Here is a 15,341-nt window from a genome sequence, read left to right as displayed (position 1 = left end):
AGCTGCTTTTTTCAGATTGATGAATGTGATAACAGTAGCAATCATTTAAATTCATAGGAGCTCTATAGGGGTAGTTCAGGCCAGCTTTGACTTACTGAATCTCTGTTGCTATTTAATGGGAGAAGGAAAGACTGCAGCTGGCCAAGCTGCCATCAGAAGAGAGACTTTTTGAACTGAATACACTCAAATCATGAACTCAGACATAGAATCCTACAGTGCTTTTCTGTTCTCTTATTTCATAATCAATTTAGGCTAGAATAAGATTTTGGTAGGGTGGAACATTTAATTAATAGCTATTACATTAAAAAAAAAAAAAAAAGTCCTGGCTGTTCATTTGGCATTGATTGCTGTTAATTTTATGATTGGTTTTAAGAGAAGCAAAATAATTAACTGTAGTTTTATTTTGTGCAAGACTACATTTGTTTTGTAGTTCTAGAATGATTTTTAATAAGTGTTGTTGCAATCACAATACTTCTGAGGCATTTTACATTCCTTTAAGTCATTCTAACTAAAACATTTAGTCTGACATGATCCATATTTGTCCTCTCTTACTGTAAAGCAACTTTTTCTTTTTGATTTTTAACTTCTTTGTGAAGAGTGCGTCTCGTAATCTTCGGTATGTGATCTTAACTGTCTCCTCAGACATTTCTTTCCTTTTCCAGATGAAGATGATAATGAGGAAAAAGAAAATCCTCTTGCTTTAGGAGAGGGAGGTGAGAGCGGTGGTCTTGTGCCTGGAAAATCTCTAGTCTTTGCAGCCATGGAATTGCTCATGTTTATCCTGGTACGACACATGCCCCACCTGAGTTCAAAAGTGTCGGATTCTCCAAGTCATGTTGCTGCCAAATCCCACCTCTCTGAGGAAAGTGCTCGTCTCGTGGCTGCCACTGTTAATATTCTGTCTGATCTGCCTTCCCTGTGTTCTCCAGCAGGTAAGGCATTGTAACAGAGTATGTGTGCGTGGTAGCACAGTGAGGATATGATGCACAAAACAAACTGTAAATATATTTCTGTGAATGCTTTAAGGGCCATCTCTTAGTAATTATATTTAGGCGATTAACTAAACAAAAATTCAGGCTTTTCCAGTGTACATCATAAAGGTAATTTGATTTTAAGTTTGCATGTGTGCTGCAGATTTGTTGAGGAAATGAGCTCTGTACCAATCTGATTTTATTGGGTTGCTCCCCCCCCTCCCCCTTTATTTCATGCTTTTGAAACCTTTTGGGCAATTTTAGTCATATTGTTGAAGAACAGAGACATTTTGGAGATAATTAAATTCCTGAAAAGTTCATGAAAAGCAGCAGCTGTATGAAAAGACAATCCTACTTAGGGAAAACCAGCACAATTCATCTGTAGTACGCTTGGGCTTGCAGCCGTTGGCCGTCAGTCATTCCCAATGTGATTATAAACTAAATGGAGCTTTCTTCTGCCCAGGAAGACTGTCACAAAGGATGTGTGTAAGCTGGGATAATTGCACTGAGTGAAGTTCATGGGTAAAGGACACAATTACATGGGAAGCTGTGCTCTTTGACTTTTGCTTTTTGGAGAGAAAATTGCTTAACTGTTGTCTCAAGAATCTTTGGGGAATTTCACCCGTCATATAGCTAAAGGCATTTTAAAGTTGGTCCCCTAATGAGGTGCGCTGCAAATAACGTATTTGGACAAAGTTATGCTCAAAAGACAACATGGCCTCTCTTCAAACAGAAATTTGTGAATTTGTGGCTAGCACTTCTTTAGGGAGCAAGCGATTTTGAGTTAGTCATGCCCTGTTTTTATTTGATTCCTGATTTTTGGGTGTTTTTGTTGTTGTTGGATTGCATTTTTTTTGGTGTTTTTTTTTTTTTTTTTTTTTTTTTTTTTTTTTGTTTTTGTTTTGTTTTGTTTTTGTTGTTGTTGGTTTTTTGTCAGGGTCATGAGAAAGAGGGTGGGGCAAAAAGAGTTAACTATAACTTTTGTGTTGTCTGGAGTGAGGGTGTTACTCCGAGTATTTGGCAAGTGGCCACTGCAAGTAGCTCAGAAACTACTGTTAGTTTAAAGAGCAGCCCCTTCCTGTCATAATTGTTCTACTTCACGTATTTATTCTCACAGCATTCCCAGAAGTAGGAAAATGTCAGGATTTGTGTTTCCACAGATGTGGGAAAATGAAGCATAGAAGAGACATGGAAAGAGGCTTGACTGTCTGAAGTGATCTGTAGATTGATTTTGCCTGCCTAAACCCAACAGCACTCTTCTTTTAGTCCTGTGGGGGCTTAAAGTCTGCATGCGTTATTGAAACTCCTACAGCCTTTGTCCAGGAGTTGAGACACCCCAACAGCTTCCTTACTTTGCTTCTGGGGCTTGTACCACACACCATCTTACTTGGAAAGTGCTGTACCTTAGTTTGGATACTTGTTTCCAGACGTCTTATTTTTGCTGTTCACAGGACCCTAGTGACATGTAGATCCTTTTTTAAGGTTCTTCTTGCAATCTGGATGACATACCATGTATCATATGCCATGTAGGACAAAGCTTGTACAGCTAAATCATCATTTGTGAACTGACAGCAGCATTTCAGTTGTTGGCTTGTATGACTTGTGTTATGATACACTTCAGTAATCCTGATGAATGAATTTGGTGATAAAATGTTGAAGGACACATATCACTTGTCACCTGAATTGCAGTTTATCTCATCTCCTTTGTCTCCAACCATACACATCCATATTGGGAAAGACAAAGAGGTTATTTACCACACTTTAGAAATTCTATTTTATCTTTTTTTTTTCTTTTTTTTAGGGTGTATGACAATCTTACCCACTATCCTATTTCTGATAACAAGAGTATTGAAAGAAACAGCAGTAAAGTCTGCAGATAATCAGGTCCCACCTCCAGTCACTGCAGTTCTTCAAGGGATAAAAACTATTGTTACTCTTCCAACAGTCAGGACTGATGAAACTCAGAAACAATGGACAGGTCTTATCCGCAGCACTCTGGCATCTATCTTGGAAGACTCTCAGCCTGGTAAGTGGTTTCCCAGTGCAGGAGTTAAAATTCAAGAAAAACTGATTTTCTGTAATGAAAAGACAAGTGTGGTATCTGCCTATAAATTAACGTAAGACCCGAATGAGTAAAACTCCTCAGTTACTTAATAGATTTTATTGAAGAAAAGCACAACAGTGGCTTTAACAAAGTAGTTATATCTCAGGAGTTCCCACCTCAGATTTGTCCTCGTTTGGTCTGTTTTCTTTGACAGTATTGATCATAAGCTCCAGTTAGAAGTTTTCCCTTTTGCAATGCATCCGGCAGCCCCTGCCTCTCAGGTTTTATGCTGGCACAAGTCATTTAGTCTTAATGACAGCCAGTGTTAAAGTGAATGAGTGGGAAGACAGCCACAGATAATTGTGGCAGTGTTCCTACTGGAGTAGGATTCTCACAGCCCTCTTAAAAGCTTTCTTTGGTGAGAAAGAAATCCTGGCCGAAAAAAATCCCTGTTACTTACCAGTGGTTACTCTCTCTTCAGAGAAGTGCAGATCACCTCTTAGGGTTCACATACGTGCTTTGCCTTGCCCTTCAAAAAGTGAAAAAGATGTACTGTCCTAGCTGCAGAGTTAGCAAAAGAGAGACACAAAGATTTTCCATTTGCATAGTGGTAGTCAGCGAGAAAAACATCCCATTACATTGCCAAGGAGCCATTTGGAGAGAGTGAAGAGAGGCTTGAATGGAGTTACTCATGTGAGAGATGGGGAATGAGGAGGTAATTGCAAATGATTCTGAAATGTCCAAAGGGGGAAGATCACTAGGTTTGTGTTAACCAAGCCAAACTTCTAATTTGATTTGTCACGTCAGCTCTTGTTTTCCAGCCTTTAGTTACTGCAGAGATTTCAGAGGCCCTCTTTCCAGAAGCATCACTGGCTCAAGGTCTTTTTGCAGGCTTCAGAAATGTTTCTTGATTCCTTGCAAGAGGAATGTTTTCCTTTGCAATCTTCCGTGAAGTGTGATAGATCACACACACAAAAATCTAAACAAGATCCACTGCAGTCAATTTCAAGCCTCACCATTAAATGAAATTTAAACAATGTAAATTTAAAATAATTTTAATAATGTAAGAAAAATTGTTGCTGAAAATGCTTGGAGCAGTTTTTTGAAGTGAGGTTTCACGTTATGTCTAAGCCAGTTGAGTGACTAGCCGACATCTGTAAAGGGCAGTCATGCTGTTTTTCTTTCTTGCTGACTTTATATATGCTGTTTCTTTGTGCCTCTCAGGGGAGAGCAGAACCAACATAGCTAACCAGACCAGCGGAACAGTGCTTTTGATATATATTATAATAGTTTATATATAAATATACATATTTTTGTTCCTGTTGGGAATTCATTAATGAGATCTGTGAAGACAGAGCTTATGCAAGGGAGAGAAAATTCTGACACTGGCAAATACAGGCTATTTGAAAAGCAGGAAAGGTTAAAGTAGGTCTGTTCCTGCTGGTGACAGTTGGCTGTCAGATCACCTAGTTTGTTCTGTGAAATCTCATGTTAAGTAAAATTGTTGCCATGCTGGATATCTGTTTCTTACTCTGCTGTATCAGCTGAAGATAATTTTAAAAAGTGAAGCAGATCTTTAATGAGGAAGGGATATAATATCTATTTTCCTCTTGTTTCCACACTGAAAACCAAAAGCATTACTTGGTCCAAGGAAGTGTGGGTGATGATGTTTTCCTTTTACTTAGGTTTCAGAAATATTGACTTACTTTATTAAAACAACTGTTTAAAATAGAGTTGCTCAGATTTTTGTCAGTCACAGTCAATAATGATACTGTACTAAGTAAATGCATGTCCAGTTGCAAATAATTTCAAGTATATATATTTCCTCTTTGTGAGTTTATCGGTGTTCACTGGTTTTGACTAAATAACTGCTAAAGCCTTTTTGGAATAAGCTAACAGCATGTTTGGTTTTGTTTTTCAGAAGCCTCTAAACCTATTCTTGATGAAGTAAGCATACTTACAGCTATTGCTCTCTTCCTCTGGTCAGCAAGCACTGAAATAATTGGAGTGCAGTCTTTACAAAATGGATGTATGAACAGATTTAGAAGTGCATTGAATTCTTCTGATCCTTGGGTAAGATCTTATTTTCAGAATGTGAATGATATGCAGCCAGCAAAAACTAATTGTGATATATTTAACACATTTCCTGAATGTTTTGTGATGCCTTTACTTCAGGGGCAGATACTGGTGTCAACTGGAATTTTCAACAATGCATTATTGAAACTCATGAGCAAAATAACCCAGACTTAGTGCTTCTAGATAAAGCATTCACGGCCTTGTGCCAGGTTCTTGGCTTCAGCTTTTTAAAAGGCAAAACCTGTCTTTGGTATATGAAGATCTATCAGATGAAAAGCTTGGTTACCATAGGGGGGTGACATTTTTACATTAGCGCTGATGTTTTATAATACGAACTAAACGACTTTTTCCATAGATAAAATAACAGCCCACATTTCTGATCAATTTTATATTTCTTTGTGCAAAACCCGTGCTTATTTTGCGTGTTCATACAAAACTCAGTTTGTGAGCAAAAATACAATTTTGTGGGCCCCATCAGAACATCTACAGATGATGATTCATTTGTCTCATGATTTCACTTCTGCCCTTTGGCTTGCCTTTGTGAAATGCCTTGTGAATTATTTTGTCATTGAAGAGGAAAGTTAAAAAGTTGTAGACTGACTTGGTTCGAGCAGGCTAATGCACTGTTTGGATAGTTAAGCTTAACTTTTCCAGCCATTTATGTATCAGTTTGAATGGGTTTACAAATCTGCAGGTGGGAGCTAAGGAGAAAAATCTGTGATGTTTCCATAAGGAAACACTGAGAAGAAAAACACGCAAAAAATGCAGATGCATTTAGGGTCACAGTGAGGCGTTTAAAATCCTGTTTAGACTGATAATTCTCCATAGCAGGGCAGGTGTTTTCCTGCATGAACAGAAAATTCAGTTGATTCTGAAGCCTGACTCTGGATGGAAAGCTACTTAGAATTTTATTGTGTGAATGGAAACGTCAGCTGCATTAAGGGAAATTTTTATGTCGTACTCTCTCTCAGCTCTGTATAAACACATGAACGGTGAGAGAGAAGTACATCGTTGCCCACTACCCTGCTGGAAAGCTGCCCATCAGCTGGAACTTACCACTATTTCTGTAACACACAGAGCAAATTTGGACAGCAGCCAGATGGTGTCCACTCTCTCCTCACCAATGTGCAGAGCATATACTCTGTAATACTTGTTGTGTGTTCATTCTGGCTTTTTAAATGTAAAATACTCCTTGTTGCAGTCAGTAATGCTGCAAATTACCTGTTTGTCATAAAAGCGTGATCGTGATTGTACTGAGTGCATTGAACTGATTAAGGAGAAGTCTCTTCCAAAGAAACTACTGATGGCTTAAAAGAAATACAGGAGTATTTTTGAAACTTTTTTACCACATGAAAAGGTCAAATATCATGTACAGTAATAACCAGAAGTCTGGTGAGCTCAATTTCCTTTTGTTCCAACAAGATAACTCAGTTGAGAGACCCAAGTGTTTCAATGCTAAATGGGCAAGTTTTGCATGAGAGTGTAACTCTTATGCTTTGAAGAAGCTCTGATTTTACCTTTCAGAAGTTTTGGTAGACTTCCATGAAGGCACAGTAGTCCAGAGTTTTATATTACATGGATCAAAGGAAGAAAAGCTTGGATGAAATTCTGCTGTCAGATGCAGTCATAAAACTTCTTTTGAAATACGGCTGCATTTAAAGAAAATACTTTTATTCCTCGTTTCAAAGGCTAATCTAATCATCTTTAACCGCTAATAAGGAATGAAGTTTAAAGAAAGACAGAAAGGGAAGAGAATTATTTGTAACAGTATGGAGAGATAGAGGTGAAATTTGTTGAAAAGGTCAAAGATGATGGTGAGTAAGGCATTAAGGAAGAACGTTCTTCTGTGGAGCTCTGTTATAAAGCATATAAATGATGTGGAAAGTGTTATTATTTCTGACCTTAACTATTGTATAGAAAACCTGCAGCTGTATATCATTGAATTAACAGTAATATGAGCTGCATAACTTGTATTTTCTTACTGGTAGTTTTTACGATCTATGGTTTTTATGCAATATTTTTATTTATATTTCTATGTTTCCAGTAATCCCTGGATCTCCTCACAGATCATTTTGTGCAGCAGTACTTCCTCTAGAACATTTCTGTTCAGCATGTGCTTGATAACTCATCCTATTAGGACTTGAGTGCAGTTAGAAAACATGTGCACTGTTTTATCCTCATATTTGTTGTGAGGCTTCACCTTTTAAAAAATTCTGGGTTATTTGTGTGGGATTTTGGAGGCAGACCTTTGTATGCCCCAGAAAATGCATTCATAAATCCATCTGGACAAGATCATCAGTGAGTCATTTTCCCAAACCGTGGTTTTAATAATATCTGCTTCGAACAGAGAGGGAGGAGGATAAAAAAATAAAATAAAGGAAGAGAAGGAGAGCCTTCTGTGATCAGCTCACAGTATGGCTACACATACAGTCCTAGGCTACTGCCAGCTCAAAATGGAGAATGAGAAGCAAGGATGGACAGGCCTGACACTTTTGGCTAGAGCCTTGCCTTGTGTTAGAACAGTAAGATTGCTTTGTTCTGAGTCATTTTTATGGGCTGCGTTGCCCTTCTGGAATTGGAATAGCATATCACGATTTTAAAGATTAAGCTACTATTAGAGCTGGTAGTTCTGAGATTTAAAGGTGTAGTTCACTATGAACTGGTGTGACAGACTTGTATGACATTAACTATGCCTTTATTTTCTCAGAGTTTATGTTGTTACTGCTACTTAGTACCGGCATGTTCTTTCTAATTTGACTTCCTTTTATTGAACACTGGGCAATACTGCTTTGTTAGATGGGCTCTGTTGCTGCTTTCCTCTTCCTTACTATGCCTCCTTCCCATTTATTAGTATTTTTTTTTTTTTCAGTCAGAGATAACAGAGTTTATTAGATTCCCTGAGTTAACAAATAACTTTGAGGACAATGTATCTCTCTTGATTTGATTAGGTTCAAGCCAAGTGTTACCAGCTTCTGCTTTCTGTGTTCCAACACACCAATCGTGCCCTGTCGACCCCATATATTCATTCATTGGCCCCTATCTTGGTTGAGAAGTTGAAAGCTGTGGAAAGGAGCCGCCCGAAGAACAATCTGGAGCTTTTAGCAGTCCAGGAAGGAATTAAAGTCCTTGAAACATTGGTTGCCCTTGGTGAGGAGCAGAACAGTAAGTATTCAGGTTTTCTAGAGGAATGAGTAATGCTAAAATAGAATGTTGAACGTTAGAAATGTTGCAGTCGGGAACTTAATGGCATAGTCACAGATGGACTGTGTGTGCAACGTGTTTTTGTAATTCCAGTGCTAGAACTTTTGTATACATGAACTTGCACAGCATATACAGCATGATGCACTGCAGCCTTTGCATTTCTGGTGATTGCAGGAAAAAAATCTAAGCATGAGCTGCAGTAAGGAGTGATATTTTATTCTGTTTGGAAATTTGTATTTCACGCTGTTTAAATTTACTTTTCTCACTGTTAGCTTTAATTATTTTAGTAGACTTCTGTCAGGTTGCTCCTACCAGCTCAACAAGTTTTAGATAAAGAGCCCAAGAAATTGGATTGTCAGAGTTCAATACTGGTCAGAGTATCTTGATTGTAGATGAAGCAAGATTTACTAGATAGAATACATTACTTACAGTTTATCTTTGAGTTAGTTATTCTTCAGCTGAAACAATGTGCATTCTGAAGACTTACTGTCTTTGACATTTGACTTCAAATGCTGAAAAAGCTCCTTGAAAAATACTGCTGTTGTTGGTTTTGTATATGGTTTTATTGAGGGTTTGGTGGTGTTCTTGTTGGTGGGGTTTTTTTGTTTGTTTGGTTGGTTTTTTTAATTTTTTCTTTTATTTTTGGTGTGGGGTTTTTTTGTGTTTTTTTTTTGTCGTTGTTGTTTTTGTTGGGTTTTTTTTTTTTTTTTTTTTTTTTTGTTTTTTTGTTTTGTTTTTGTTGTTGGTGGTGGTGGTGGTGGTGGTTGGTTGGTTGGTTTTTGTGGTTTTTTTTCCCCAACGTACTCTTTGTTGGAGTTTTCTTTTGTTGATAAAATACTAAATTTCTTGCGCCTCATTCTGCTTCTGGAGCAGTTGTTTGAAACACATGTGAAATGAACTTGAGAGAGTAACTAAAACAAATGAGGAAACAGAACATCTGATTTTTTGCTGGCTGGAGACAATCACCCCATGAGTATGAATTAGTCAGAACCTTTAAGGGAAAATAATTAATACTGTGGTAATCTAAAACAATTTAGATAAATGAGTTAACATTAATTTTTAACTTCTTTGAGCTTAAAATGTACAACGACCAGGTTACACATTTCAAAGATGTGCTTACATTCTTTCTAGGTACAAAAATTGGCCTTGTTGCTTAAGTTCAACTGCCTTTTTTTATTCTCAAGGTCAGCCCTCTTGAACCCTTTGCCATATTGGGCTGTGGCCTCACTAGGTCATGCTAGCTGAAGTATAGCTGCCCCACTAGTTTTTGGATTAGGATCTCCCAGACCTATACAACATAAATAACAGCAAATAGCTGTCTCTGACTTCTTTGTGAACACTTGCATACTGATACCAGTTCAGTTGTGCTCGCTGGGGAGGCAGATACTCAGACTCAATTGAATAACATTTCTGTCTGCCTGAAAAGTGTTTGAAAATCCTTTAATATGGTAGGTAGGCACTCTACATCTTACAATCTTCCATCAATGATCTGCAATTGGATGGTGCAAAAACATCCCTAAATAAGCATCAGGATCAACATGACTGTAATGAGCAATAATAGAAATCTTAAACCCACTCCTGGTAAGACAGATTGGAGTGATCAAAGCACAAGAAGCCATCTGCATTTCAGTTGTTTTAATTTGATAATTTTTGATTACAGTTTCTAATATCAGTTTCAAATACAATATTGCCCTTATCTGTCTAGTAACTGATATTTTTTTTTGTTTGCTTCATTCTCTGATATGGTAATTACATTTTTTTTTCTTTCATTTTTAGGAGTACAGTTGCTTGCCCTTCTTGTTCCCACTCTGATCTCCTATTTACTGAATGAAAATGCCTTTGCTTCTGCATCTACAGCATCTAAGGATCTTCACGAGTTTGCACTTCAGAATCTAATGCACATTGGTCCACTTTACCCACATGCTTTCAAGACAGTAATGGGAGCTGCTCCTGAATTGAAAACACGTCTAGAAACTGCAGTCCGAGCAAGTCAGGCCAGCAAAGCAAAAGCAGCTGCTAGGCAACCACCACCCACAGTACATTCCACCCCGACAATTAAACTGAAAACTAGCTTTTTTTGAATTACTTTTATTATTTTTGGACCATTAAGTAGTCAGAAGCATTACATTATCCCTGCGTACATGTCTAATTTTGTGTAATTTGTATGTGAAAGGCTGTCTAATGGAGCTTTGTGTAATTACTTGAAATCCATGCGTTACAAGGGAAGTGGTGTTACTTGTATTTGTATAGATTTTTAGAAAATTGTGATCATATTTATGAATTTCTGTTATAAATTATCCACCAAAAAAAATCTGTATCTAAATAGTTTTATTTATTTTTAAAAGCTATCTCAAACCCTCCAGTAGTTTTTGAAATCTGGTGATTGTTATCCTACCATTGTGCCAACACACTAACACGGTGGGGATGGAGAGAAGAGGAAAAACTGTTATGAGGTACTTACACTGTACCATGGGGAATTTCTAGTGTAGAAGTATGAATTTTTTCCTTTTAAAAAAAACAGGGAAAGGGACTTCGTAGATTGTTTCAGCTTGCATGAAAAAAAACCCCCAAACCCCACAACAAAAGAATTGAAAATTTTCAGCCTTTCTTAAGGTGAATGATCAAGCATGCTATCTTAATGAGTTGTCCTTATTTATGTGGTGTGTATCTCCTTCAAATCCGTTTCCATGCTTGAAAATGAATAAAGGATGCAAAGAATCTAATCCCCTATCTCTTCGAATATAAATCTTAAAGAATGCACTGGAAACTGAGTTTATAAAGAGAACTGCCTTCTAGCTGCATTTTTGTAGGTGTAGATCTTGGCCCTTGTAAAGTGCTCTATGTTTGCAGTCTCCCTGTTCTGCCAGCAGCTGGTTGAATGTGTGATGAGTCAGCGCTCTGCCCTTTGTCCACACTCACAGGTATTTGACCTTCTTGCTAGATTTTCGTTTCTGGATACATCGTACCTGTAGTCCTTGATCGAATTTGCAGGCAGAGGTACTGGAGCACTTGGTACTCTACTCAGGGGGCAGAACACAAGTGAGAGCCAGGCTCCTCCAGTTTTTCCTTCCCCTACCCAGCTTTTTTCAAAAGCATGTGGCTCCCCTCACGTCTGATGTGCAGGTTTTGGGGCTTAGGGCTCCCAGTGTCTGTCTGCTGCCAGGCCTCACCCTTCCTACTTGGCAGAAGTATGGAACCGTGTATTTTCTTGTGTATACAAGACTGACTTACATGAATTTTTTGACACAGCTGTTGAATTTATGGGCTTTTATAGGGATCTTTCTATACATTTTGCTTTACAGAGAGAAGTAACATAACCAGAGGTCTCTACTAGGCCTGCTGGGTTTCATCTCTGATGTTTCTCTGTATACTCTGTAAAAACTGCGTATTTCAGATGCAAACTTCAAATATAGCAAAGGGATAGTAAATAGAATTGAATATGACTAATATCTGCTTAAAATATTTGTAGATCACTATTTTTGCATAGATACTTGCCTCTAGGCTTTTTATTTCCCTCTAAGAACCTAACTAATATTCCTTTGAGTACCTATGCAAAATGGTCAAGACAATGCTCTTTCACCCTGTGGTAAGTTGGCTGTGTGCAAAATATTTAACATGAAATCAGAAATGATTTTATTTCACAGTGAATGTTTTATTACTAACGAGGACACAGCAAGTGGTGCGTACTCTAATATCTTTTTTTTTTTTTTTTTCATAAAGATGTTAACCAAATCTTGTTCCATTGTTCTACAGGAGTAAAGATATATGCAGAAGTAAAAACAATGTGCTGTACATGAGAAGGAAAGTAACTTCACTAGTTTTATCATCTTACTATGGGTAGTGGGAATTAAATTGATTTAAATACATCCCTTTCTAATAAGTCTTTCCAGCATTCCAAATCTATTTCGCTTAGAAGAAGTTCTGAACCAGTTTAACATTTGAAAGCATTAAGGAAGCTCTTCCAGTTCAAAATTCAACACAAACATTTTGCAAGTAAAACAGAAAACAAGTTTATAACCTGTTTTAGATACTCTCCCCTCCACCAGGTAGTCTAGGAATTAATGACTTCAAGGAAAGATTTTGTCTATAATCATGTTTTGTTTACCTTAAGTTTTATCTCAGCACTTTCTAGTTTTGGTTAGACAAGATGTCTGAAAACTCAGAAGGGGGGAGGGAAGTGTAAGAAGTCAGTAGAAGAATAGAAAACAGCAGAAGAGAAAGATGTAGAGGGATAGAGAAGGGAGAGGTTTTTCTTTGTATTTTGTGTGGCTGTCTACACCATGCACAACTCTCGTTTGTATACATCCTTCCCCAGTTTAGTCCTCGTTTGCTTCTCTGCTTGCTCCTGATACTAAAGTTATAATCATGTGGTTTTACACAATATTTTGGCATCAAATTCCATTTGATTAAAAAAAACTGAAGTAACTTGAAATGGCAGTAGTGCTTATTGTTGTTTGTCACTGTCCTTTTCATCTTTTTCTTTGTCAATGGTCTTTTAAATGTTGCTTTTTAATGAAACTGTTTGCTCCGCTTCCCCTTCACATTTTTCATCTCTCTCTCCGCTGTTTCCTTCCTTTCTGGGTGAGCCTTGTTCTGCACGGGTTCCTTGCCGAGGTCGCCCAGATCACGCTCCCTGTCCCGTGTTTTCGCTCCCGTTTCCCGCTGCTCTCCTGATGCTCTCTGTAAGCTTCCTTAGTGGCCTTTCCCAGAGAGACCGTCCGGCAGCCACAGCTCAGACTCCGCGGGCAGGCTTGCGGAGCAGGCGGCTGTGGTTTCGGGACGGCCGCAAAGGAGCAGGAGCCGCTGCTCGACAAGGCACCCCGGGGCACCGCGGCGGGCACGAAGGGGGCTCGTCCCCAGCGCCCTCGGGAGCCGCACGGCCCCGCCTTGGTGGCGCTCAGCGCCTCTTACACGGTGCTGGCACCTGGGCCTCGGCACAGCCCGGTGGAGCCCTCAGCGAGGCTGTGCTGCTGGGGCGCACATGGCGTGGAAAGGGAGCCCAGCTTCGCCCCTTGGGGCCACGGGGACAGGGCAATGCTGCCGCTGTCATCCCTCAATCCCACAGGATTCTGTTTTCCCGTTCCTCGCGGAACAGGCAATGTGGCAGTTCCTGAAAAATGTGTCGCTCTCTTTCCCAACACTGCAAACGATGCTCAAGAATCCCCCGTAGCCTTAGGCAGGGTTTCTAGCTTTTGGCAGTGTGAGGCCGAGCGCTGCTCAGAACGGGGAGGAAGCAGAAAAGCCGGAGCTGCCAGGGCAGGGCCCGACCGGAGCATGTGGAACTGCTGCGAGACGCTTGCCCTTCCCGTGCCCCTGGGGTGGGCTGCGGGAGAGCCCAAGCCGTTGAAATCCCGCTGGGAGGCGGAGGTGTCCATTAACCTGTGCTCCCGCTGCAGGCACGGGACTGCCCCTCCCGACGGCTCCCTCGCCCCCGCCCAGCCCACCGGCGCTGAGGCTCAGCCGTCCGAGCGCCATCCCTGCGATTGCGGGTGGCGCAGGCAGAAGGCGGCGATCAGGGAATCCTCCCCGTCGTCCAGCGGAACTACATTTCCCAGGATGCCGCGCGAGGCGGCGGGGCGAATCGCTCCCCAGCGCTGTCTCGGCCGGGCCACCGTAGCAGCGGGCGGGGGCGGCTGTCAGGCGGTGACGGCGGGCGGGACGCGCCCAGGTTGTTGCTGCTGCTGCTGCTGCTGCTGCCGGGACGCGGCGGGAGCGGCGGCGGCGAGCCAGGCGGACCCGGCCCGGCCATGGACGAGCAAGCGGGGCCCGGCGTCTTCTTCAGCAACAATAACAACAACAACGCCCTCCTGCTGCCGCCGCCGGCGGGCGGGCCGGGGCTGGAGCCGGGCGAGGCGGCGGCGGCGGCGGCGGCGGCGGCGGCAGCAGGAGGAGGCGGCGGAGGAGGGGGAGTCTCAGCCTCTGGAGCCGCCGCGCCGCTTTCGGCGTCCCGGGCTCAATACAGCGTGCCGGGCATCCTGCATTTCCTGCAGCACGAGTGGGGCCGCTTCGAGGCGGAGCGCGCCGAGTGGGAGGCGGAGCGGGCGGAGCTGCAGGTAACACCCGCGACCTTCTACCCCCCCACACCCCCGGCTCCGGCGGCCGCTCCCCCTCCGCGTTCCCCGTCTCTACCCAGCTGGAGGGGGAGCGGCCGCCCCGGGCGCCGCCGCGGCTTGTCGTCCTCCCCGAAAGGGAGCGGCCGGCCGGGCTGTTTCGCTGCCCCCGAGGGCGGCCGCCCCCCGCCGCGGCCGGGCGGGGGGTGGGACGTGGCGGCCGGCCCGGCGGGGAGCGGGCCCTGCCCGGCGGGGAGCGGCCCCTGCGCGCTGTGCCGCTCTCGCCGCCTCCACGGAGTTTTCCGGATGCCCCTCGGGGTCGGCCGCCCCAACTTGTCGCCAGTTTCATAAGCGCTGTTAAAATGTGCCCCCGGCGAGCTGCGCGGCCCCGCTGTGCCGCTGCTCCGCCGCTTGTGCCGCGGTTGCCCCCGGCCCTCGGTGCCGCCCCGCCCGCACAGGGCCAGGCCCGCGGGTCCGGCTGGATCCCCTTTGCTGCTATGGGGCACGTTATGTAGTGTTTTCGTTTGAAAAGCGACGGGGTTGATACGCTCATTAATGCATGAAAGGACTGATAGCGATCTTGTGGTTAAAGAACTTGTGAGCTGCTGGCCTGGAGCCATTGCTGTCAGATAGTTCAGTGATGGGCACGTTGCATTAACTCCAGTAGCAGTCGATAATGCAACCTTCGTTCCTCTTTGGTGTTGTTTACAAGGAAATCCCTGTGTTAAACCTTAACGCTGGCCATGTTGCTAGTAGCCCTGTTGGTTTTCGTTTGGCCGTGTTTGAGATTGAAGTGTCTACGGGTTTCCTTTTTAGGTCTCCTTTCTTTGTCTCTCTTCCTGTCTATCTCTTCTTTCTATGGCTTTCTTTTAAAGTACGGTTTTTGTTAAGAGAGTCTTGAGTCTCTCAATTTAGCAATGCAACCCACTTCTCAGTTTTTTTGGTTATTGGGTTGGTTTTTGGTTTTTTATCCATCTTTTTAATTTTACTTTCTACAGT

The 15,341-nt window shown here is 42.1% G+C and overlaps 2 protein-coding genes across 7 annotated transcripts in view; both read left to right on the top strand.

Moving 5' to 3' along the window:
* Positions 1-11,015, top strand: part of HEATR5B (HEAT repeat containing 5B) — a 55,810-nt gene extending 44,795 nt beyond the window's left edge. For both annotated transcript variants that reach the window (XM_040058258.2, XM_040058257.2), the window contains exons 32-36: positions 663-932; positions 2,773-2,997; positions 4,937-5,088; positions 8,040-8,253; positions 10,069-11,015. In XM_040058258.2, coding sequence (XP_039914192.1) covers positions 663-932; positions 2,773-2,997; positions 4,937-5,088; positions 8,040-8,253; positions 10,069-10,373 — 1,166 coding nt within the window. In that variant the 3' untranslated portion in view covers positions 10,374-11,015. The remainder of the gene's footprint in view (positions 1-662; positions 933-2,772; positions 2,998-4,936; positions 5,089-8,039; positions 8,254-10,068) is intronic.
* Positions 11,016-14,000: 2,985 nt separating this feature from the next.
* The window catches only part of STRN (striatin), a 68,586-nt gene continuing 67,245 nt past the window's right edge, over positions 14,001-15,341 (top strand). For 2 of the 5 annotated variants that reach the window (XM_040059867.2, XM_040059866.2), the window contains exon 1: positions 14,001-14,345. In XM_040059867.2, coding sequence (XP_039915801.1) covers positions 14,040-14,345 — 306 coding nt within the window. In that variant the 5' untranslated portion in view covers positions 14,001-14,039. The remainder of the gene's footprint in view (positions 14,346-15,341) is intronic. The other 3 variants (XM_040059870.1, XM_040059869.1, XM_040059872.1) reach the window with 2 other exon arrangements.

This window comes from Hirundo rustica, chromosome 3 (genome assembly GCF_015227805.2).
Source record: "Hirundo rustica isolate bHirRus1 chromosome 3, bHirRus1.pri.v3, whole genome shotgun sequence".
Lineage (NCBI taxonomy): Eukaryota > Metazoa > Chordata > Aves > Passeriformes > Hirundinidae > Hirundo > Hirundo rustica.
The sequence above is the reverse complement of the archived record's forward strand: the minus strand, read 5'-3'. Positions and strand labels throughout refer to the sequence as shown.